Here is a 25646-nt window from a genome sequence, read left to right as displayed (position 1 = left end):
AATGTTAAATATAACTTGCTTTATGAATTCTTCTTTGCGCAGCAGCTTAGGCAAAAAAAAAAAAAAAAACAAAAAATGGACTGCGACAGAATTTTTCTATAAGACATATTAAAGTAGAATAATGTTTCGATCGACTTGAGATGGGAAGAAGCCGGGGATATTGTCGTTTTTCTTTTTCTTTGCTTTTTCATCCAAGTACTAAGGTTGGTGAAATCAATATACGGCGCAATCACGAAAGTTTCCACGAGTTCACACAGAAAACGGTGTAAAAAGAAATGAAAGAAAACTGCATGTACGGGAACTTCTGGAAGATTGAAAAATTTTCACAACGGAACTCGGGAAACTCTTCCCACCTATTTTACCTAGAAACGATGGATTTTTCTCCATTCCCGGAATATTAACGGTTCAGCTGATTTCTCAAGTAGACGTTGCATGATCTATAATTTTGCTGTACGAATAAAATTGTTGTTTTTTTTTTCTTTTATTTGGTTGTGTAACAACTTGTCAAGAACAAAAAACAGAAATGAATAACCGAATTGCGATTCAATTGTGGAAAGAGACAAATGAATTGACATTGAAAGTTGATGGAATTATTCGCAAATTTTAAGTTTTAAAATTATCGAGCTAACAGGTGTATCAGCAATGAAACATTTAATCGCGATATAATAAATTATAAGAAACTGATTGATACTCGAAAATCAAAGTTCTTTTTTTGGGAAGTAGAATATTATAACTACTCCATATTGTAAATTATGAAGACAATTAGCAGAGTAAATTTTCGTTCAAGAATGGATAAAAGATTCTAGAGAGACTTGACTCGAACTTAAAATTTAAAGAAGCTGTTGATTAGTTTATATACTTGATGATACGGTTCATACAGAAAATGAATAATTATATTTTTGATACTATGTTGGTAAAAAGTTATCGCAAAAATATAATGTTGTATCATTTAAGTGAAGCGAAAAAATTGGAATTGATCGTGAAATATTCGTTGGCAAAATTCATGCAGAGAATTCAAATTAAATCCTTGGAAACAGAGCGAGGCGAAAGCGAACCTTTTGAAGTCAATATGCACAAAAGACCAAAACTCTCAGCATTGTATTTAATGTTTAAATTTATTCCGCACAGATGTTCAAGCTTTGAATGCGGTGTTTCAGGGGGACTTGGTTGAGCTCAAAGAGATTCCTTGTCAAGGAGCGTTTGAGCTGAAAAGCAAAGCCATGGACGTGATAGTCACAGTGAGAATAAATTCTTAATTTCTACCTTCTTTCCTGCCCTGTGGATCCGGAAAATTAATTTCTCTGTTGTTTTTCTCCCTTGTTCTACTTTCTTCGACGACAAGATCCACGGACTGAGACACGAGAACTTGAATCCACTGATAGGATGTTTGACGGAACCAACCAGGCCTTGTCTTGTGTCCGAGTATTGCTCCCGGGGATCTTTGGAGGACGTTTTGGTCCAAGATGAAATAAAGCTTGATTGGTCATTCCGGTTGTCCCTGCTGACGGACCTAGTGCGGGTAATTAATCGCAGACTCCTTCCGTGATGTGAACGTATATAAAAACACACTCGATGTTCCGTTTTGAACGAAACAAACTGATATTCTAAAATCTCTGATGGCAATAATGGAGTATTGCATAAAAGTTTCATGTCTTTCAGAATGAAAATAGTTACCTTCGTTTATTTTGTGTGAAATGATGAACTTTCTTCAAACACTTCTACCTGTACGTATAATTTCAACTTAAAGCACACGACATCATGCATCCAACGAGTCCAAACACGATGATTTTCGACTACTTATTCGCGAGATATCGCAGTTTGAAGTTTTATTCGCGCAAGAAGAGCTTGCAGCTCAAGCAGGTGAAACGAGCTTGCGCTAGTCTCAAACTTCAGAGTACAAAATCTCTTGGACGGTTCGTCCGAAATCATCAAGCTTAGGCTCTCTGAATTCGTCTTGATGTCAGGTACAAGGTTAAATCGAAAAATAATATACCAAACTATTCAAACAAACGGCTACCATTTTTTCACTCACTCAAAGCGTTAATTCTATCTTTTTCCCGGTACGAAGTCATGAAACGTTTTATTCCCAACTCTCTCCATTTGCAAAATGACAAACAGCAGGTTCGGTCAAAATGGATCAGCGTAAATTCTTTTATGCCCAGTCAAATTTTATTATTCACCAGTTTTCACCCGTTCCTCTATTTCTATGATTTACAGGGGATGAGGTATCTACACAGCAGCCCAATTCGTATTCACGGATATTTAACCTCGAGGAATTGCGTCATAGACGCACGCTGGGTTCTAAAAGTATCGGATTATGGGTTGCCGGCTTTTTACGACGCCCAGAATGTTGTTCCGCCGGCGAAAACGGCCAGAGGTAAGTCTAAAGTAACCCTTAGGTAGACGTAAAGTAAATACAAAAATTAGTGTAAAAAATGCAAACATAAAGGTGAAACATGAATAATTATATCTGCAAATTTTATTTTTACGCGTTAACATTTCTCTCATTTTTTAATTTGAACTGTTTTACTAAATTCGATCACGTCCTTTTGTATCTTTATTTTCATTTTTTGACTTTTGATTTAAAGATGTTGCGTGGGCAAACAATTAATACGTTACATCTTTGCTGTGAAACGGATGTCTTCATTAACATTACGGAGTAGATATCTTAAATACGGATGTACATATATACGGATACGGATATATATATATAGATATATATATGTATATATATATATACATATATACACACGATGAGGCCCGAGGCGCTTTCTCGCCGCCCAAGTCATACTACGGGATCAGGGTTAAGTACAGCAGAGTAGAGGAGATAATTTAGTTTACGATAAGTCGCGTTGAAGAGACTCGAGTCTGAAATTAATCCTGCAGCAAGGCTCTGCGAAGGCTGACTACGAGGGGAAGTGAAGATCTGTGGAGAAGAGAGCCGTGTGCCTAATCGCGATTTGAATTTCATGCATCCAGGGACGGCACAGTCAAGATTCGAATGAAAAGGTTTACAAAAGTGAAAAAGACAAACCACAATAGGAAGAAGAAAAATTTGGAGAAATTACAGTGCACGAGGATAAAATAAAATGGCAATAAGACAGACGGAAAGGAATAATAAAAATAGTATTCGATCTGACGACGGAAATATGTCGTCGTCGACGTAAAATAGTTCGTTCGATAAATTTCTGTTACGGTCTAGACGATAGACGAAAAAGCCCAATAACAGTCGCGTATATTTGTCAAATTTTTACATACATGTCGATCCGTATACACGGTGAATTAGAATCTGATCCTATGAAAAATATACGACAGCCTGAGTTTCAAAATAAGCTTTGCAAAAGGTAAAAAATAATTCATTATCGAGATTTTTTGAAAATTGCAGAAATTTTAACTCAAAAAATAGGATTGAATTTTTCCTCATCAATTAAGAATAATCGATATTCATGGGATTTCAAATTCTTCCGGCACGATTAAAAGCCTTATATATTTGGAGTGACTGCCAGAACTTGATGCAAAAACGCTTGTTCACATTGTTAGGGTTTAAAAATTTCGCTGAGTGAATATTTTTGCGCACGGATCAACGCACAGCAAATGAAAGCAAGCGCTCATATTGACCGTAGTAAATTGGTCGAATCGTAACGACCCATATTTGCCACAGCCTCTCGGGACTACGAACCTTGTTCACTCTTTTTTGTTTTCGATACAGTAAATGCTAATATTTGAATTTTTTACTTCGGAAAACCGCTGCTCTAACTATTTACTTGTCGTAATAAACTATTTGATAATTTGAGAGTAATTGTAACTTGAGTATACTCGTTTCAATTGACATAAAAAATAATAAGCGTTTGATTCACAGTGATTGGCATACATTAGAATAATTTTTTTTTTTTTTTTATTTTCTAACGAATCTTTTTGCTGCTGAAAAATGCAATTGTTAGATTATAATTGATTGGATTTGTAACTCAGAGAAGAGGGGAAAAAAAAATGTTATTCTTAATTATATCACGATTTATTCGTTGAACCGTATTTTATTGTAGCATGGATATAAATTTCAGGAAAATATCAAAATTTATGTAATTGAAACCAACCATTGATTATATTCATTCATATTCATTCTGTGATTTATTGTAGTACGTCCAAACACTTGAGATCCGAATTTTTTTCACGTGCAAATTCAACCCTTCAAAGGGTCAAAAACCACTATTAAAATTAACTCCAAAAAATCAATTTATATGCTTTCTCGATATGTAAGGCTTAATTTGTCAGTTATAATTTAAATAAAGATGAAACAAAGATAACATGAAAACTTGGGCTCAATTAAACTACCATGGTCACGAATCCCAATTCAAACCACGTTATTTACTATCGACAGGCAAAGACATCCACAGTGTTTTACCCTCCGGGGCTGCAGCCCTTATATTAAGGGCAGTACTTTAGGTGAAGTTCTTACACCTTTAACGGTCGAATTTGGACTTCAGAAACCACGTGTGCAATTTCATTTGATGTATCACAACACATCACAGTAAAATAAAATCGGTGGGGTACTTTCCTGGTTGGAATCTAGTACCTAGTTATATCAGGTGACAACCACGCCTCACAGACTTCAATTTTTTTTATTTCTCTCGGTAGGTGAGAGGTTTGAATTTTTTTTTATTTTCTGTTTCCCTGGCGGGGGGTTGTTTGAATCTGGAGATTCAGATTTCAGCACGCTGCATGTAACCCGCCAAGTTTTGTATGTTTCAGACCTGTTATGGATGGCTCCGGAACTCCTCAGGCATTCCGGGTTGAGGAAGAGAGGCACACAACCCGGGGATGTTTACAGTTTTGGGATAATCATGCAAGAGGTTGTTGTGCGAGGCGCACCCTTTTGCATGCTCGGATTATCTCCCGAAGGTATGAATGCCAAAACATATAATAAGGATCTCTCTATTGTTCATTTTGTCTAATAACACTTCATAACGCTTGAGTTTGACACTATAGTGCGAATGTTTTGTTCTATTTTGGTTCGTCAATATTTCAGAGCAAATCAATCAGGCAATTAGAAATACGCTTACTTTAACCTGAATCGGAAGAGCGCTAAATTAGATTCCGACGAGTTGAGGGAAACGGACAGAATCACAGGATTAGCATTTCCTGCAAGGTGGAGATTCGCCCGGGCGGAAGATGAGAGTTGAACGTTTGGCTATGTCAGCGGGTGTCTTAGACGTCTTCGTTGCGGAATTTGAACCCCGCAAGTTTCCAGATTAGAAATCTAAGTTCTCCCTTGAGCTTATCTATCAAGTTCTCTTCAACGTTATTACACAGCCTCGGGGTCAACCAGCTTTAGGGAAATTGAATTATCGCAGTCAGCAGTTGTATGCTACCCAGCGCTGTGTATTTGTACATTGAAAACTGAAATATAATGTTCTTTCGATAATGGAACTGTAAACTCTGTACTTTTAAACACTAATCATTTTTTTCTCTTATCAATATTAATTAATTTACTATGAAATTCTTTGAAGTCTTATAATTTGTCATCTCTGGACTTGAGATCATCTAACGTAAGGAATATGGATATATTCTTTTCACTCATCCACTTCCATTGAAATCAGATTTCCTAAGTTGTCTGGGTCACTAATTACGAATTTGTCCAAGGAATTATAAAATCAAAAATAACATTCTTATACTCTTATGTAAAAGCAGTAATTCTGAATTCTATTATTCTAATCTGAGATGCCGAATGGTTTTCCTCGTCTTTAAAACTTATGAGACCGATGGTTATGCTTCGAACGCTCTTTCTATTTCCTTACCTTGCAATTTCGTGACATTTTTTTCCTCTTTTTTGTTTCCTCACGTTTGTGATACGCTTAAATTTACCTTCAGATATCATAGAAAAAGTGAAAAGACCCCCACCCCTGATAAGGCCGTCGGTAAGCAAAGGAGCAGCGCCTCCGGAGGCAATAAATATCATGAGGCAATGTTGGGCCGAGGCGACCGATCTGCGTCCGGATTTCAACGCGGTCCATGACCTCTTCAAAAAGCTGAATCACGGAAGGTGAGTGTGCGACTTTAAGCCGCCTTTTCTCGCTCCACTCGACCATCCTCCCTTTTTCCTTTTCCCCACAACTGACGAACAGGTGCGTTGCCTAACGAGCGGTTAATTCACACAAGTACAATATCATGCATGATACGCTTCGCAGGGCGTTCTCGGTGCGAAAGGTTATCAGGACGTGGTGCAAGCGAGAAATAAGGGGGAAATAAGCGTTAGACGATGTTTTCTACTCCACCGAGAATATGTGTCGAGAAATCAGAAACTTGACAGGGTAAATATGTTTTATAGACGGCTAAAAAAGTGAGTGAATTTTAGAAATTTCATTGTTCCGTGGACCATTTTTCCCGACTACAAAGATGAAATGACTCATGAGAACTTCAAATGATCCTAACAAACTGGATAATATCAACTGACGCAAAATAACTTAGAATGACTCTAGCATCACTTAAAGTGATGTCAAGTGATTCAGGCGTATTCGTAATTTCGAGTTCATTTTTCTGTATTTGACGAAAAAGTTGGCGGGAATTTCCATCGAAGGATAGTCGACAGGACAGAATGAGTTGATATTAAAGCCGCTATAGTTCCAGCAGTTCGCCTAGTGGACGAGGGAATTGAAGTGTGAAGGAGGAGGTGGAAGAGGGGAAGGAGAAGAGAAAATGGGGGGGGATATAAGAATGGATCAAAGTAGCCAGCTGAGCCAGCCGCGTGATGCAATCAAATCCCTTTGATCGTTGAACGGTAGATTTGACTCACAATCTGATACACGTCCACCTCGTCAGATTAACTTTGCGTAGTCGACCAGCTTTAGCCCGTTGGCTTGTCCGTCGGATAAAAAGTTTCCTGTGACGATGTCGCGAACGAAGGAAAGAGGAAAGCTTTCCAATCTTGGATAGTTACCCTCTCCCTGTCTCTGAGCTGAAGGGGCTTATTATTTTCACGGTCAAGAAATCCTTCCGACCGGTCTCTTTCAAGCCTGGAAAAGGGGAATTGAATTCAACAAGGAGAGATAAACTATCTCCAACTTCTGGATCCTGTTTTGATCCCCTTTGAAAAACTGTGGCAAACTTTCGTAACTAATACCTCAGCAATGCAGCGGTATTCCATCTGCGCCGAGAGCGCTAACTGGCGGTGGCGTCCAGTAGCTAAAGCTTCATCGATTCTCCCGCAAAGTCCACCCGTTGCCAATCACTGAAAGCCGTTTGAACTCCAGACCTTTCGCTAGTTTTTTCTGCTCCACCCGGTAGATTGATACAGACGGGATCCGTGTCGGAGCATCTTTGAAACTGCGAGCCGCAAGGGTTTCTATCCACCAATTTGCGAGAGTATGTCTACTCGATACAAGTTACGGGCTGTGGCTAGCGCATTGATTTTCGACGTAGTTTCAAACTGTTGTACTCAACGTCCGCACCAACGACCTATTTTCACTTCAGTAATTCACTGGAGGAGCGACAATCTCGTCCTCGGAATCGAGGAGCAGGGTAACTGAGTCAACCGTTCTCCTCGAGAGTCGGAATTTTCTTCGTTCAAGTATCCACGATGAGAAGTAAACACGAATTTGGAGGGAATTTTATTTCTTCAACGAAACTCGAGCACCTTGTCAAATTTCCATTTGGCTCCCACTTGTCCCGCAAACCTTGTAGCGATACGGACTGAATTAAATGGCCTTGGAAACACAATATTTAGGAAGGTGAATTTCGTCGACACGATGTTCCAAATGCTCGAAAAATACTCCAACAACTTGGAGGAGCTCATCAGAGAACGGACCGAGCAGTTGGACATGGAGAAAAAGAAGACCGAACAGCTGCTGAACCGTATGCTGCCCAGGCAAGTGCCCGTCATCTATTGATCGGAAACTTAGCAACTGGCTGAAAAAGGAGCGATAACATTCATATGTTCAACTTTCAGCTCTGTCGCGGAGAAACTTAAACTCGGTGAGCCGGTGAACCCCGAAGAATTCCGCGAAGTGACTATATACTTCTCGGACATCGTCGGATTTACCACCATATCAGCGTACTCAACTCCGTTCCAGGTTGTCGATCTCCTGAATGACCTCTATACCTGCTTCGATGCCACCATAAACGCGTACAATGTCTACAAGGTAAAATATTGGACAAAGAGCTATCTCTCACTGCATGAATGTGCCGCACCGTCTGAATTAAAAGTTGAGAAGTAAGAAGAAACCATGTTTACAGTTACAGAAGGAAATTTCCACCAGTATTTTATTGATGCAATGAAGGCACGCACGAATGAAACAGAATCCTTATTATATAATAAAAATGATCCGGAGAAAATTCGAATGACACAAGCTGAGCCATCAGCAATTTAAGAAAAACTTTCATAATTAGAACATTCAAAATGCTCAAACTCTGGTGTTTTGGATCCGATTCTAATATTTTTAACTCAATTGCTGGTCAGCCATATACCCGAAAATTGTCCAAACAATGTTTCAGAAGCCATGCGTTTACAGCAAAGTTACAAAGCGCAAATGCAATTGTTGGCAAAGATCTGTTGAACCTTAATCACAACAGTCTATGTACATTCAATCTAGAAAGAACTGCTTGTCTAAAAAATATTATTTGATCTCTGGAGATTTTCGAAAAGCGTATGAATCGGATCCAAAGCATTAGATTTCAAACATTTTGAACGTTCTGATTATAAAGACCCCTTCTCATTATCTTTTTATCCGAACATGTGTTATTCGAATCAACTCATAATCATTTATATTACACAACAGGGATGTCACTTCATTTATCTTTACCATCGTTTGTAAAAAGTATAACACTACTGATGATTTCTTAAACGGTTTTTCTCGAATCCTGACTTTTCAGCCAGACGATGTGGCCCATTCATTCTAAATTCAGCAGAAACCATGGATGAGACAGTTGAATCAAGCGATTGAATTTTTTTTATTTAGTTTTTCTTTAAAAAAAGTCTCCGGATGATCTTGAAGGTCATTGCAGTTAATCTATATACTAATATGAACAGCTCTCTTTTCGCAGGTGGAAACGATAGGTGACGCTTACATGGTGGTCGGTGGATGTCCGGTGCGAATACCGGACCACGCGACCCAGATAGCGACGATGGCTTTAGACCTGCTTCACCAGAGCGGGAAGTTCAAGCTGCGACACTTACCAAAGACGCAGCTGAGGCTGAGGATTGGGCTACACACCGGTAGGTTGAAGGTTTGCGGCAATATCCGAAGACCCAACTTTTACCTCTCCTTTCACGTCCTTTATCGAGGTCCATGCTGTGCGGGAGTCGTTGGACTTACCATGCCTCGGTACTGCCTCTTCGGCGACACCGTCAACACCGCTTCGAGGATGGAATCGACCGGTGCTGCTTGGCGAATCCATATGAGTCAGGCGACTCGTGATCGGCTAACGCATGTCGGCGGTTACCAAATCGAGTATCGTGGAAGAACCGAAGTCAAGGGAAAGGGAAGACTGCCAACCTATTGGCTCCTGGGAAAGCAGGGATTTGACAAGGAACTGCCGACGCCACCGCCTCTCGGGTAAGTTCTTTTGAAACTTTCACGTAGCACAGGTTTTCAGACACCGGTTATCATTTAACCACTTGAAGCTGAGTAGTGTCAATGGTATCAAAAGTTCAATTCGAATTCATAGCACGAATGTCCTCGAATCGAGGAGTTCAAGGTAAAATCAATGCATAAACTAAATATAAAATATAACTCGATGTAGTAAATGTAACAGAACGACCAAAACCTAGCAATTATCAGAATTTTGAAGCTTAAATTGACTATTTTTATTTTTTTTTCTTACAAGTCAGTTGAGTCAATTTACAGACAGCTTGTAGACTTATGACCGCGGACTGATAACCTAGCGAACATTCGTGATTATCTAGTTGACATATAGTTAACTATTGGCTTTCAAAACGAGCCTTTTCAAAAATGATGCAGGTACTTGATGCTTCTATTAGAAGGGAGATATTATTTCGTTTTCAGGAATTTAATGGTTCACATTTTTTCTATTAACGCTGAACAGGGAGAGTCACGGGTGAGTAATTATTCACAAATCAAATTTACCAAACGCCCATAATTCAATAATTTTACACATCTTTAAGTTAATTCTTGATTCGATTGGAAAAAAATGCTTCGTATACTCTCGTCAACTCTTTTACCGTATTCTAGACAACGTTATCTTGAAATAATACTCTATCGGAACAAGAAGTTGACCATTTCTTTATTTAACGTACATGTTCATGACGTCAAAACTCTTGCGGATTCACAAGACTAACTAAAGACTTCCAGTGACTTCAGGTATAATTCAAACAAAGACAGTCGGTGTACACTAGAATTCAAGAATGGTATCTACAATAGACGTCCGTTGTACTCGTATAACGACATTTAACTGAAGCAATTGCTTATCGACCCTTTTGTAAAGCGATGCCCTGTAGTGTCCAAAATGTGAAATAATTGATTTTGCTAAAGGCTAGACGAGAGTTTGATAATCGGTAACATGCCGTTGGGGGATCAATCTGGACTGGAAACGCCTCAAATAATGAGCACTGCGTCCGACGACGAAAGTTCGGGAGAGTGCAGCGCTTCATTGGCGACAACGCCAGCAGGAACGGCCTCTCCATCCGGAATGAAATTGTCCGGAGGAACGGAACACCTTCCTCAAGACAGATTCGAGGCGCGGAATGCATTTACAAGGAGAGTTTCGGCATCCGTGCATGACGAGAAGACCCTGACGACAAGCTTCTCCCTGAAGTCCAGCGACGCGGTTGAAATTCTTCGAGACATCGTGAAGACTCCGGAGTATAACTCAAGCGCCAATGTCACCAAAAGCACATCCGGCGACACTCAACTGTCACTCGGCACTCCGGTATCAGCAACCGAAGTCGCCGCCGCTCTTCTCGGCGCTTCTACAACCTCTTTGACCTCCGTTACTGGATCCGCTTTTCGTGGAAGGCACAGAAGGGTTGGCGTCATCGACGAGGATGATCTCAGCACGCCTTACAATCATTACAGATGTCTTTCGCCCAATGAACACTATGGTAAGTTGGAAGTCTCTTTTTCATGACCAGACACTTCCTCATATTATTTCTCTCTTAGTACTAGCCTTCAATTGGCTTTCGAATGTCATATTACATCCAAGTTCTGCCTGCACTTGATGAACAGTGGTGGACAAAGCATTCTTACTTTAGAATTTTCTTGCATCTGAGCTTTCATTTCGCAAATTGACTTAATTGAATCCTTTTGTGCTTTGTGAAACCTTTTCATATGCTACCTTGATCTTATTCTTCTTTTTCTCCTTTCTTGCTATGGACAAGGGATTTTTCTTCTAAACTTATGTTTTTTTCCTATAAATTGACTTTGAAATTAATCACGCTAATTATTACTTCATCTAGATCTTCATCTTCATCTTCGATTGGTTTCAAAAATGTATTTTGCGACTTATATGTCAGACTCATATGAAAATTCAGAAACCAAAGAAGAGACTGAAAATTTTATTTTCCTAACATTTCCTATTATTCTTCGCTATTCTTCAGTTAGCTTCCGAAAATTTTTCTCAGTTCAAAACTGTCCTTGACCTTGTTAATTTTTATTTGCTCCCATTTTCTTGTTAACATTTTTAAATTTTTTCAACGAGCATTTGAAGCCTTCTTTAAACTTGGGTATGGAACTTTTCATAAAAATCCGGGAAAACATTTTTTTCCATTTTGCAACTTCATCATGATCATCATCATCATCTTCTTCTATTTGTCCACTTTTCCATTTGGCTTCAGCAAATCGTCGTAAAGCACAACGATCACACTCTTTTCAAGAGACCATCAGAAGCTTTCCAAGTCCATCTTCTTTCTCTGATTCTTTGTGCTCCACTTGGTTTTTTCATTTTAAACCTTAATGTCTTCTCGATCGAGTTCTTTTTCCGTTTCGCCGTTTTTCTTAACCCCCTTCAAACGGCCCCGAAATACAAGTCTCGCACCTTGCTGGAAATGGAAACCAGCAGCTGTTCGCTTCTTTTTTATAATTTCTCGACCTTTGTCTTGTCCTTTCTGATTCAATTCACCCGCATTTTACTATTCCATACCGAGTGTCATGAAACAGATTAATAATTTAAATGTAACATTATCACACATGAACAACTCCAGAAAACCTTTACAATAACGCTTCCGCTCCTCTTCTTCTGCAGGGAAAAGCAGCGGTTGTCGATTGCTGAAGCGACAATTCAGCCTCGACCGTGCGGATGAGCCTTCGTCACTAACGGAGCCGCAATTGTGCAGACAAACGCCTCGGCTATACAAGCAAAACAGCGCCGGGGCCGCAAACGACCTTGAACGTATCGAAGAACACCCAGCAACTCCTGGTCCTCAGATATACCGACACGCAGCATCAATGTCTCTGTCCGTAGAGTCGCTGTCTTTGCACTAGACAACGGTCTTCAAGGTCCGGTGAGCTGCTTCGACCATTCCATTCGACTTTCGTCCCTCGTGTGCATGTAGCCCGCATATGTTGATTAATGACTGACTGTTGATTCCGACAATGAATGGTATCCTTGAAATTGATTTTCGCGGAATTGTCAATTTCTGACGAAAAAGCCCTGGTACCGAATTGGAGCAACGTAGCAGGAACCATGGTAAAGGTCTCGGACAGCATGTGCAGGCGATACTGCAATGACCTTGTCTGATGGATCAGGAATGACTGCGGTGTTTGTTTGACAATAATGAACTAAATTAGTCTTCTTCTGCGATCTTCTCATCTCTTCTCACTCGATGTTTCATTCCTGAGTTTTCTCACAGTTCTTCAAATGATCCAAGCATCCAACAAAGAAAGTTCCCAATGTGTACCTCGCCGAGTTTCTTCGCTCCGAGGTATATTGTAGGACATAAAAAAAAAACATTTGACACTGTTTTTATACGACTTCATTAAGCCGATTAAGGGGTAAGAATCACCCTTAAGATTCACCTTGAAAAAAAATGATTTTTCACATTTTTATGACAATAACGATTTCTTTTCCGATCAAACCAATGGTACGTTACCCACTATCCACAGATCACAGCATGCGCAGTGTTTTCACCCTCACAGTTTGCGTTCCAATTATTTTTGTGGATTAACTATAGACTTGTTTTTTGTACCTTAAACAAGCGAATTGGCACGAATAAAAAATACATGTCTCACGCCTTTTGATGTACCACAATATCACGGAATGAAGAAAATCGATGCGCCGCATTTTGGGTACTTTTCTTATAAGAGTCACGTTCCCGGTAAGGAACTGACCACTTTTTCTGTTTGCTTCTTGGTTGTTTGTTTGTCTTCTTTTTTCCGTCCGAAAGGAGGCTTTCAGACAACTCGTGACTCGGCCCTGTCTTGCTCCCTTTTCAACCTCATGGAGTGAATCGATCAGTCAATAACCGGGACAAGGTAAACATCTGTTACTGACGCCTCACCCTGCTTTCTCCCCTTTCTGGTTTCTTCCATCGAGAGACATTTCGTTCGTGTAGGCCCCATTAGGAATTATAGAAACCTTTGGCGGGAAACTTTTTCAAGTAGATTCACCCCCGTGGTCACATGCATACATCGCAGAAACCAATCAATTACTGTCCAGGGAATCACGGGTATCAATATTTACTCGGAAGACCCCGTTTCCACTCTCATGTCAACGGGCCACCATTTATCATAGATCGAAGGTAAATCTGGTATATATAGCTTTATGTACACATACCTATACATATATCACCGAAAGAATCATTGGAAAAGTTAGAGAGCTTTGCAGATGAGTTTAAATCCGTATCACGATAAAAATTTCTACCACTACGAATTTTTACAGAAATTGGAAGATTTCGTATTATTTCTTACGAAATTGTGAATATGCGCAGTTTTTCGTAAAGAATTGTTAATTTTCGTTAAAAATTGTAGTAGCTTGTAGATTTTTTACTAAACAAATGCAAGTATTCATGATAATCTACATGTTTTCATAAGAAACTATGCATATTTACAATTTTGTACGAAAACAATTCTTTGCACAAAATTATACGAAATGTCCCGGTTTCCCTAAAAATTCGTAGAAAATCGTAGAAATCATATTCACCGGGGCAACGTTTTTCTCGATTCGTTTCAATTTTTCATTTCCCGTTTTTACCCTTCGTTTTCTATGTGCATTCTTCCCAAACGATCGCTCAAATTATATTATACGTATAACCTACTTAGCGTAACTATATAATTCTATCCACACGACACACTCGAGTATCAATATACACAATTATTTTTAATACTGTTATGGTTGGAAAAAAATAAATTCAATCCTAAAGAAAGAACCTCGACGCGCGTTGGGGTCAAAATCCAATTACAGAGTGAATGCTTTATATCAGCCAATCAGACAAAGACGCAATCTGTTGATTGAATGATGATTTGATTGTTTGGCCAGCTTTCGCGGAATTCACTCTGTGCAAGTGCACGTCTTAAGGCGCAATAAAATAGTCGAATATCACGAGTCGTGAAATAGAGTTAGAAAAACGAAAGAAGTTTGAAGAGAAGTTGAATAGTATTAAATCGTTATAACGAAGTAAAACGTAGGTAAAATTACGATGCCAAACTACCTCCCTTGTAGAGACACCAATAATTCATTTTCAATTATCCCTCTTGTAAGTATTCTAAGTCTAAGTGACTATTATAGTAATTTGCCGTAACGCACACATAGGTACAGATATGCGTGTACAGGAATTTTAAACTCGTACATGCACACGTCTTCTTCAAAAAGTGCAAAAAATTGCTAATTTTAGACCCACTCATTCCTGAGTTTGCGATTCTCCTTCATTCTTGACGCGTTTTTCAAGTATTGACACATAAATACTGAAATTTGAGAAAGTTTTATTATCCCAACGCGGTAAAAAAAATATTGGAAACGTCAGTGACGATATTCTAAACAGGGTGAGATACAAATACCTGCTGTGAAAAAAACGAAAATTTCATCGGGAAGAAAGTTAGGTGAAGGACTAAATTTGTAAACTTGAAAGTAAAAATTTGTACAACGTCAGGTAAGATTAGAAAGAAAAATCGAATGATTCGAAGTGTTTGCAATGAGTCTCGAAATGATTTCGTAATTTTTTTTTGTTTTTCGGTTTTGTAAAGTAGTTTGTATTTTTTCCCATAAATTTGTTTTTGCCAACTCAATATATTGATATAGTCAAAGTTTCTCACTTGACAAATATGTTTCTTCAAATGATTATTTCTAGGTAACGATTTGTAGAGTCAGAAATTGGAAATAATTGTTGAATCATAACTCTTTCTTAACTGAATCTCAATCTATGAAATACACGGTGTTATGTCGAATGAAAATTCTTGTTCAAACGTATATGTATGTATGTGAATTTATTCCCTAGCCGGGAAATTCAGTGAACTCATATACGTATACCTATACTGATAAACCTAATATATACCATAATTTGGTAAAACAGTATTACACAACAGGAATAGAAAATCCTTACAGAATTCGTGGAGGGCTGCGGGACAGCCCAAGCGTTGAAAATTTCAATTAAAAAAGTAAATAAATAATATAGATGTGTGTAATATAGCTGTTCGTACATATGATGGAGTATTCTGAGATAAATAAATATTAATGCCCTCGTTATATAATATATCAATCTAAAACTTACGATGTGAAACATAAATATACATATAATAATGTATACATACGATATATTTTACCGTAGGAGTGAAAAAACCCTGTATAACCAACCTGACTATAATAATTATAACTATAATTCCTGTAGCTAATTTAATCATTTACACACACACACTCACACACACACGTTATACATATATACGTTATATGTATATATACACGTTTCCCCGCAAAGCATGTAAATACCTTTTTCTATCGGCCTAAAGTGAAAGAAAATATAAAAAAAAGAGTAATAATTCTCGATTTATATTCAATTGTAAACTGTTACTATTATTTTTATCATCGTCGGCGTTGCAAGAATGCGTTATAAAAAGAAAGAAAAATTGATCGAGTGTTCGACTGTAATAATTTGTAAAAAAAACGAGCGTCGTCCGCATTTCGTGCACCAATTAAACTCCCGATTTCTCAATTTTTTTCACTCCATTATTGTTCTCGCTCTTTTGCCGTTAAATTAAACCAATAATTGTGAGAGAATTTTTTTTTTTCTTTCTTTTCGTGCAACCAGAAAGTCTAAAATTGATTGTGAATTTTTTTCAAATTTTCTGATTTCCGGTACGATTATTCCATTTTTTTTTTTTTTTTTTTCTAGTACGAAACACTTTCACAAATCAATCCAAATCCCAAATTTCGGATATCGCTCTTGCCTTGAATTACAGAGCCTCTGATTTGATTACTTGAATTTTGGAGCGAAAACTGTGGAGGACGATGAAAGTCTCAAAATATACTGCGAAGGACAATTATTTATTAACTACGTCTAGTGTGGATATCAATCGATATATAATCAATGATACATAATGCATGATAGATGGTAGATCCTTGAGAGTGCTTCAAATCCGTCTCAACCGGGCCGAAAGAGAATGCAAATCCAAATGTTGATACTATTCTTGTGTAAAAAAAAAAGGAATCAATCGATATTTTCCAACAATTAAAAACAGAAGCGTAAGTATTGCTGAAGTCGGTTTCATTTTTTTTCAATATTTTTCAATCGATGCAAATCTGTGAAAAAAAAATTCACCTCTTTCGAAACGGTTTAGAAAATAGATACGACAACTTATTCGAAACATTTGCGAGAGTTTGTGGATTTTTAGACTACCAGTAATCATAATAATAATCATAACAATCTGCGCGGTTGAGACGGTGTAAAAGGACTCTTAGCGATTAGCGGAACTCTTAAGTGTGACTACAATAAATGTGTGAAAGGGTGAAGCTTGCGGTGATTGGAACACCTTTCCTCTATTATCTTATTAAGTATTTTCCAACGTCTGCAAGCTTCGCCCTAATCCTGCGTCAGCAATAAGTGAAAATAATAAAAGAATAGAAATATTTTGACACATAATGAAGTAAAAGAAAATAAATACAGACACTAGTAGTGATAGTAAAAATGATAATGATAATGATGAAAATTAATTCAGCCAAAATGGCACTTGTAATGGAAGTTCAAATTACATACTGCATTATACATAAATGTATATGTAATACATCTATATACATGTATTTGTATGGAAGCGAACGAGGTGATCAAAATTCCGCCTCCCTCATTTGCGTATAATGCAATTTTTAAGAAGTGAAATAATCATAATAATAACAATAGTGATAATAATTACTTATACGTAAGATTCATCAATTTCAATCACTGGTTTATAACACCATCAAAAATGTAGAGGACAATCGTTAGTCGACTTGGAAAAGTTCGTCGGCTGTTGGATATATATTTCTTTCTACATGTATGTATTCCGAATTTTCTATTCTCATTATGGGAAACTATGATCGCGAAAAAAGCAAATGTCGAGACACTCGAAGTTTTTAGTACGATTTTAAAATCAGTCTCAAATTTCTATCCCGTCAATTGTACTATTCATGAAACGCAAAAAACATCATTCATCAAATTTTTCAGAAATCACCGAATGATACCGTCGATTGAGCGAGCGAAAAAATTTGTTATTCAGTTACCGTCGGGAAAAGTTTCAAGTTACATCTGTTCTGTTGACGTAGAAAGTTGTGTGTGATTAATCGTTTTGTGCTGATAGAAGTATTTTTTTTTAATTTCTTTCCATCCTTCTCTCTCTCTCTCTCTCTCGCTTTTGCAAACAAATCGCAGCTTGTTGTCGCTTTGAGGATTCTTGGGGATCCCTTCTCTTGGTATTTTATTTACGAAACGTGCGGATCGAGTTAGAAATGGCGAGGCACTCAAGAGAGTAAATCACCGCTGAAAATGAACTCGAAAAATAAATCGCTTTTCTTTTTCCATCGGCCAATCTTCTTCTCCACAAAAATTTGCGGGAAGGTTATGGCATCATACGTACAATAAAGAACATGATGACACATGATAAAATTGCCTCTTGATGGTAGTAAAATTGTAGAAAGAAAATTTTTAAGCCATAGAAGTACCTGATACTACAAGTGAAAATATCTTTTTCTTGCCTGTCATCAAACTGTTCGATAACAAATTTTAAGGAACGAAACAAATTAGTTGACAATTATTATAAAGAATAAATTTTTCAATACGAATTAGGGAAAAGTGGTGAGTAATCGAAAATTCGGAATGTATATACGATGAAATCGAACGCCGATCAACTGGTTCTAGAAGTAGGACCGTGTAGTAAATGAAATGTTAATATAGGCACTGTATGGATATTCTTACAACTGGTGTCACCGTATCATAAAAATTATTAAAATGGATACAATAATCCGAATAATTCTATATTGAATGTTATAAAGAAAAAAAAAAAAAAATCTTATACATATACAAAGAAGAAGAAAAACTACAAAATTTATAAGTATTTACATGTTGTTGAATAGTTGGTGTTATACAATATATTACAGGTATATTTAAATATACAGGATGATTAATAAACACGTGAACTACATATATAGATAATATTATGTATAGAGTCCCCGCAATATATCTATAATATCTTTACATAAATAAATATAATATACTCTGTAAATATATATAGCTTGTATTTTCTAAGACCACGCGAAAAATGTTTATATTTTCGACTATTTCTTACTATATTATTTTACGTTTTAACGTGTACGAATATGGTTGTATTTATATATGCATATTATATAATACTTACAGCTATTGTATTATTATTATTAATTCTCGGTACGATGTATCGGCATAAGTACACGAATGGTATCTTTATTCGGTACCGTAAAAAAAATTTCTAACCTCGAGTACGACGATAATCTATACGATGTTGAACAAAACATTATGAAAAAAAAAAAAAAAACACTCATCCAGGAAATGTATCAGTATTCATTTTTCAGTCGCTATGTAAATGTACAAGAAAATTAATCCAAAAATTATCGAATACAAAAATATGCGTTGAAATTCTAATCGACCATTTCATTTCGTGTATAAAAGACGTCCGTTGCGATTTTTTCATCAACAATCCGTAACCGAATAAAACTCCTCATATACTGTATGATTTCAGGTAATTTACAAACTTTATCAGCGATGTAATAATAACGTATATTACGTATTATTCCAATCGGATTTAAAGAGAGTAAAAAGATGGGCAGACACTACACGAAGAAAAAGAGCATGAAATACAACGGAGATACAATTATATTTATTCATCAATGTTATAATAATTGTAAACACGTTTATAACTATAAGAAAACTTTTACTGTGAATTAACTCCGTATTTGTATAACCATGATTATTATATATATTTTAGACACCCTGTTGAAAAAAGACGTGAAAAATGGAAGAAAAATTGGTCGGATATTTATGTGTAACAATGCCCTGCGCACTTGACAGCAATAAAGATGATCGCGTTGAGATAAACGAAGATCCATTGGAGATACAAAATTTGGAAGAAGGAAAAAATGGAACCAATCTTGAAACATCCTTCGGTCTATCATCTCATTTCCGACAAATAATTCAAAGGCCTGAAGTGGGGCCCATTTCTCGGAATTGTCTTAGATTACCTCATCCTTCTTCCTCCACCCCCCCGAAAAAATAATTCTGAGAATATACGCTCCAATTACGAAAACAGGAGGAAGCGAGGCTATATCGGACAGACTATTATCACGGTATAAAATTACTTACGCTTCTCTGGTTTCCGCAGTGTCACAATTCCCGCCTTCAAGTCCAGATAAAAATATAACGTATTCCGTAAACGCTGAAACCTAATACGAGGTAGCGAAATTCGACGCAGTCTCAACGAAATATAATATCCATATTTGATGATAAAGGTCAGTTTATGTCCTATTTTTTGATAGATATCTATTCAGGGCAACAAAACGAAGGTACGATTGTCAGCAGGAATTTCTCTGCGCCTCATTGCTCGTGCTGTTAACTGAAAACTGAGATCAGCTGTTTGCTTTGGCCGGCGCCATGTTGGATTGTGACGGGCTATGTCAGAAAATCTTTCATGACTAAGTTTAGGCACATGAAGGCAAAAGCAAGGTAATTAAAGCAGCGAAAAAAGCAACTTAGAATTGTTACGTTTATTGATTCAATTACTAATCAACCTAATCATTTGTTTTTTCCTATTTCTCCCGGTTTATTAAAGGTAAAGATATCGTCTAGGATAGCCGTTTTCTCCTTCCTATCCTGACGCCCATGCCCACGAATTCGACGAACTGTAAGCTCCGTCGCCGTTGTTTCCCGCTGAACTTGCGGAGTTACTGCCGGCACTCGATCCTGGAAAAAGGTTAAAAGTTTTCGTCTTTTGTTGACGACAGTTTTTTGCAAGTTGCGAAAAAGTTTCGAAAAATATTGATCTAACCTGCTGGTGTACTAATATCTGCTGACGTTAACACACGTTTTCTAATTATTATGTTGAAGTATTATATCAATGGCACATAAACTATTTAGATGGAAAATTAGAACGGAAACGAAGATTTTCGTTTTATTGTTTAGATACGAAAGAGCGTCCTTCATCTATAATGCGACTAGGATGGCTGTCGACGGCTGGTGAAAGACACTAAACGTCGCTTACATTCTCGTGATTGATGCATCGTATCGCGAGTTTGGAAATTCCTAATATGTTGACAGCCGATCATTCAATTAGATACGGATTTGTTTCGTTCAAAATTTTATAAGTCGAGCTTCGTTGACATTTCTTTATTAAAATAAGCAATAAGAAGCATTATTATTGCTACTGACAATAATGTTGAACGTTTTACTCAATGACATGTTTTTCGGTGCTCACGATTCCTCGATAACGATTCAAACAGATTTTTTTAAAATTTCAAATCGAACACTCTTGTCCTATTTACCATGGTGCCACTTTTTTCAATCATTGTATTTTGGTTTTGATATAATAGAGAGATTCGCGACTTTCTGACGGTACATTGAATTTCAATGTAGTCGTACTGTCACGAAAATACTGAGACTTTGGCAAACGGGGAAAATTATGCAAGACTACTATTTCATAATTGGAAGCCAACTGGTTGAACTCTGTTTGAGATATCGTGTGCACCGCAAAATATGTCGCAGGCCTAAATGGTTGGTATGATTATCAATAACAACACTTCTGAATGAGTTGATTTTCATAAAAAATAAAATACATAAATGAAGCTTGTTCTTCATAATTTTGAGCGACACCAAATCACGATCGAATTGAATAATTGCTTGTCTAGTTATAAGTTCTTAAAGTGCACGCTATTTTCCACCTGTCATTATACTATATATTAACTTATTTTTACCGCTGCCAGAGCCATTCTGACCACGACTATTGGAATGACTGGCTGCATGACTTTCTCCTTCTGAACCCTCACGCCTCACGAGACTTTTGCTTCCTGCACTCGCTTCACTTTCGATCAGCCCACCAAAATTTCGTCCGATTTGTGGACCGGACCAATCTACGAAAAAACAGAAAATTCAAGTGTTGAATCTGTTCGAACGCAAGAACAATCTGAAAATTGACAGTTGGGCAGTTGAAAAATATTTTTGCAAGAAATTATTCAAATGTGTGGAAATTATATGATTTTGTTTGTGGTAAAATCAGTCATCCGATTACGAAAGCGAATTTTAAAGTGAATAGCTCAAATTTCTTAAAACCATTTTGGCTGATTCTTTGCACAGTCAATTTTTTCTAGCAAAAGTTTGAATCTCCGATAATTTTATCAACGTGTTTTCGTCGGCATCAATCCTTAGATGGCGAAAACAATTTTTGCCTCGCAGACGAGTTAGGATTTTTGATAATCAGTAGAATTGTTTTTGGTACAATCGATTCTTGGCCAGCGAAAACGATTTTTGTAACGAAGAGAAGAATTTTTTGGAAACGTCATCGCACATTTTTTCAGCGAATCGGTCCTCCAATTACGAAAACGATTTTTGCGAGAAAAAATTTAATCTCTGAAAATAGTTGCGGCCCGTTCTTTTTGCAATTGATCCTCGAATAGTGAAAACTTTTTTTTTTTAATTTATTTCAAATTCAAAATTCAAATTCCAAATTTCATGAATGTTGCGTTAGATTTTCTATAAAAAACGGTACCTTGATTTAAAATCCGATTTCTATGCACAATTTTCGAATTTTGGATAGACATGACGACTTATTTTTAGTAAAAATCAATGGGCAAAATTTCTGAGAATGCAAGTGTTTAAAATCTCGATTTAAGTGAAGCTCAAGCTCGTGAATCTTGGTACACACAACTCTTTAATTTTCGCAAGTCGTTGAAAACGATCATCGAGAATCGTTCGTGGAACCTACCCGATGATAACTTAGACAAACCATCTGTCAGAGCAAACATAACATCTTCTGAGTTTATTTGATAATCGACACTCAGTCACCGTCCAAGATTAAAAGACAATCTCGCGAGGGCGACAGTTTTTTCCCTGCTGTGCCGAACCAAACAGCAAATATCAAATTCATCTAAACAAATCGTTGACCAATATGTAATAATATTCCCCGTCCAACGAAGGTTGCGCTAATTATTTGTGTAAACACTGTAATGATCGTAAATGCTGACAGATCAGTTGTACGCTGTTGCGCTGAGGGACCTTGACCAAACACTGCTTTCACTCCGTCTTAATATTTGTTATCCACGGTTAAGGCCGTTCTCTGGTGTCAATCGGAGACAAAAGTTTGACACACGCTCGACTCACAATCGGTTCGACTGTACACCTAAATGGCACTGTTAGGAAGCCCCATTTTTCAACATTTGTTCTTAATATCATCACGTGTCATATTAGTACTCGGTCACCAAAATCAATCGAAAATTGTTACTGTTAACTTAAATTACAATGTCCCTCTAGCTCGTGACTCGGTTATACCTTTACATGTTAAAACTCGATACTCTAACAGTGAATATCTTCACTTTGGTACCGGCATGGTAATTTAAAATTTTGCGAGTGCATTGAAGATACTGTAAATAGCGCGTGGTCCAAATTTCAAGACAATCGATAGAAAATCGATTTAATGCTGAACTCCCTTAATAACCGAGAAGATTTTCTACCGGCTAAAAGTACGCGCAGAAGCCGTTGTCGAATCGGGGCGGATCGGAACGCCGTCTAGTGGTGGCGTCCTGTAACTCACGCGACCGTTAATCGTTCCATGCCTGCAGCAGTACGATTACCTTCGACTCGCTTGAATTTGAAAACAACAAACCGCAGGAAATTATCAGTTGAATGAAATCGTTTAAATTTTTCTCGAGAAAGTATACCTGCAAATCATCGAAACCCATCACACAATGAAGAAAAATGGGGTGACGAATATAGGAAACATCAAATCAAGATCGGTATTTACTTCTTCATTGTTCAGCCAGTTGCTACCGATGAGTGAATAATGCTTTTTTGTATTGTTATTCCTGTTATTTTTCATTGTGTGATGCGCTTTGCTGATTTTTCATATGGATGTCAGGATGGTTCGACGATGTATCAGACGTGCAATCCGGTCAAAAACGCGTTGATACAAAAGTAAATGATATCTCAAAAGCTGCGAGTAGTATGGATAGTTGAATTTACTGAATTTACGAAACATTGCCTGATCGATGTTCTTAAGGCAACCGAAATATTGTGCTACTTTTTCGGGTTACTAGTGATTTTTTTACAGCAACTCAATTAATTACAAAGCGTTTCATGACAGTTGACTCATGTCATAAATTAGCTTCTGAATTGTAGCAGCGTTGAGAACTTTTTCTTATGTCGAAGACAGATTTTCAAACTGCCAACCAACTTTTCGAACTATATTTCACTTTACAAAACTTGATTTCATCACTTTTACGATCCATAAATTTTTTTTCACACGACTGTACGCCTGTAAATTTTTCCAATTTTAAATGACGTGGACAAAAATGTAAAATCGGCTGGAACTGAATTACGTGATTTTTACTTTATTTAAAAAAACACGTATTTCAGGATTTCGTTAAGTATCGTTTTCCATTACACGTCGCATTCCATCAACAAAATTTGTTTTGACAGACTAATGAATTTCAAATTATTACCGAAGTTCTGTAATGCCTCTGTACGGGTGACGGATTACGGGAAAATTTCGTTCCAAAATACGCAAAAATCTCCGCGCTGTCAGAATTCGAATTTCAAATTACACACACAGAGAAAATAAAAATACTCACAGTCACCGACAAAACCGGGATTGAAGACATGATGCCTCTTCTCGCGAACTGCTAAAGAGAAAAACGTATTTTTCATAACTTTTTTTTTCTAGAGTTAGCATAATTTTCGAAAGGTAGTTAAAAGTTGCCCCGAAAACACGTAAGATTGTCAAAACGTTTATGAAAATTACCAAAATTTCCTGAGAAATCTAGGAATCGTATTAATTCACAAAGATTTTCAAAGTTGGTATAACTTTGTAAAACGCCGCAAAGACGTCTACACTTTTTTCATTTTTTTTCCGGCATATCGTGAAAAAATGGTCAAAACGACGCCTTGCAGACGTCTCAATTATTTGCGTCGTCTTGAAGGCGTCTTTCAAACATAAATAGCTATCCCTTTACTCCTATCCCCCCCGGATTTCTATAGTATTTTTCTACGTCTTCGAGACGTCTTTCAGACCAGCGTGTTGCGAACTTCGATCAACAATTCATGTATAAATTATGAAAAGGCTCACGTTGGACAGAAGCTGCGTCGATGGTGAGAATAACAAAGCTGAGAACAGCGCCGAGTACAAAGAGGGCGGTTTTCATATTGATAGTCAGTTTATTTATACTTCGAATTAAATTTATTCCCTCATTTATTTGTTTATTTTCAGACGTATACCAATCGTAAATCCCGTTTACATGTGCGTTGTTTTCAACCACGGGTCCAGATTTATATAGGAAGAAGACCGCTTCCCCTTCCACACTCGGATCCGTTGGACCGGCAAGAATGGCATAGGAACTGCGAGATGATCGAGCTGGGATATTTGGTAGGTCAGGATGACCGCCGGAGGCGATGTTGATCGTTGATTTTTGTGTTTGGATTATTTTCCGTCCGCTCTTATGGCTCTTATTTTATCCCCTATTATCGTCCTGTTGTTTTCTTACCAGGTATACATGCGTACGAGTGACTGTGAAACAGAAAAATTAGAGTAAGAAATGAGAGGACGGAGGAAGGAGGAAGGATCAGAGAAAGAATAAAAAACCTGTTTGTTTTGTTGTACTATTAGCTGCGGGCGGTGGTGAAATTATTTGTGCCATGAGAAATAATTGAGAACTGGAAAACGAACCGTCACGTGTTGGCGGTCAGATGCGAATTTTTTCGGTGCAGAAGAGGTTCAAGGACGCGTAATACGTTTAATCATTATTCACCGCAGCAGAGATTAATCGATAAAAACAAATTCCACCGCGTCAGAGATCTTGTGGTTGTTGATTTTTATTATTCCGCTTTTTGCCCGATCCAACTTTTTCTCTATTTTCCTCAAGCGGCGCAGAAAATGTTTACAAAGAATCCACGGGCATCCTCAGCGCCAGGAAAAAACCCTAAAAACGTCCAGAAAGAGGCAGTCAGAAAATCTAGGAAGACCCGATCAATGATTTACTCCACGTACATTCACAGGGTAAATTTCAAAGAC

At 37.4% G+C, this 25646-nt stretch overlaps 2 protein-coding genes across 3 annotated transcripts in view; one reads left to right on the top strand and one right to left on the bottom strand.

Annotated features, from left to right (window-relative positions):
* LOC124219254 (retinal guanylyl cyclase 2) overlaps window positions 1-16257 on the top strand; it is a 138623-nt gene extending 122366 nt beyond the window's left edge. The window contains exons 13-24 of the mRNA XM_046626579.2: window positions 1158-1238; window positions 1343-1519; window positions 2218-2377; window positions 4747-4896; window positions 5866-6037; window positions 7718-7858; window positions 7940-8132; window positions 9034-9205; window positions 9275-9545; window positions 10036-10047; window positions 10482-11050; window positions 12190-16257. Coding sequence (XP_046482535.1) covers window positions 1158-1238; window positions 1343-1519; window positions 2218-2377; window positions 4747-4896; window positions 5866-6037; window positions 7718-7858; window positions 7940-8132; window positions 9034-9205; window positions 9275-9545; window positions 10036-10047; window positions 10482-11050; window positions 12190-12428 — 2337 coding nt within the window. The 3' untranslated portion in view covers window positions 12429-16257. The remainder of the gene's footprint in view (window positions 1-1157; window positions 1239-1342; window positions 1520-2217; window positions 2378-4746; window positions 4897-5865; window positions 6038-7717; window positions 7859-7939; window positions 8133-9033; window positions 9206-9274; window positions 9546-10035; window positions 10048-10481; window positions 11051-12189) is intronic.
* A 3867-nt stretch (window positions 16258-20124) lies between these two features.
* On the bottom strand, window positions 20125-24890 carry LOC124219268 (uncharacterized). 2 transcript variants are annotated; one of them, XM_046626601.2, is made up of 4 exons: window positions 24705-24890; window positions 24211-24261; window positions 21343-21498; window positions 20125-20335 (listed from the first exon to the last, which is right to left on the bottom strand). In XM_046626601.2, exons 1-4 carry the CDS (start codon window positions 24778-24780, stop codon window positions 20241-20243), a joined length of 378 nt encoding a protein of 125 aa, XP_046482557.1. In that variant the 5' UTR covers window positions 24781-24890; the 3' UTR covers window positions 20125-20240. The 2 variants fall into 2 exon arrangements, with proteins under 2 accessions (XP_046482557.1, XP_046482559.1); XM_046626603.2 differs by having other exon boundaries at window positions 24211-24258.
* Between the last annotated feature and the right edge of the window lie 756 nt (window positions 24891-25646).

The sequence above is a fragment of the Neodiprion pinetum genome, chromosome 5 (assembly GCF_021155775.2).
Source record: "Neodiprion pinetum isolate iyNeoPine1 chromosome 5, iyNeoPine1.2, whole genome shotgun sequence".
NCBI lineage: Eukaryota > Metazoa > Arthropoda > Insecta > Hymenoptera > Diprionidae > Neodiprion > Neodiprion pinetum.
The sequence above is the reverse complement of the archived record's forward strand: the minus strand, read 5'-3'. Positions and strand labels throughout refer to the sequence as shown.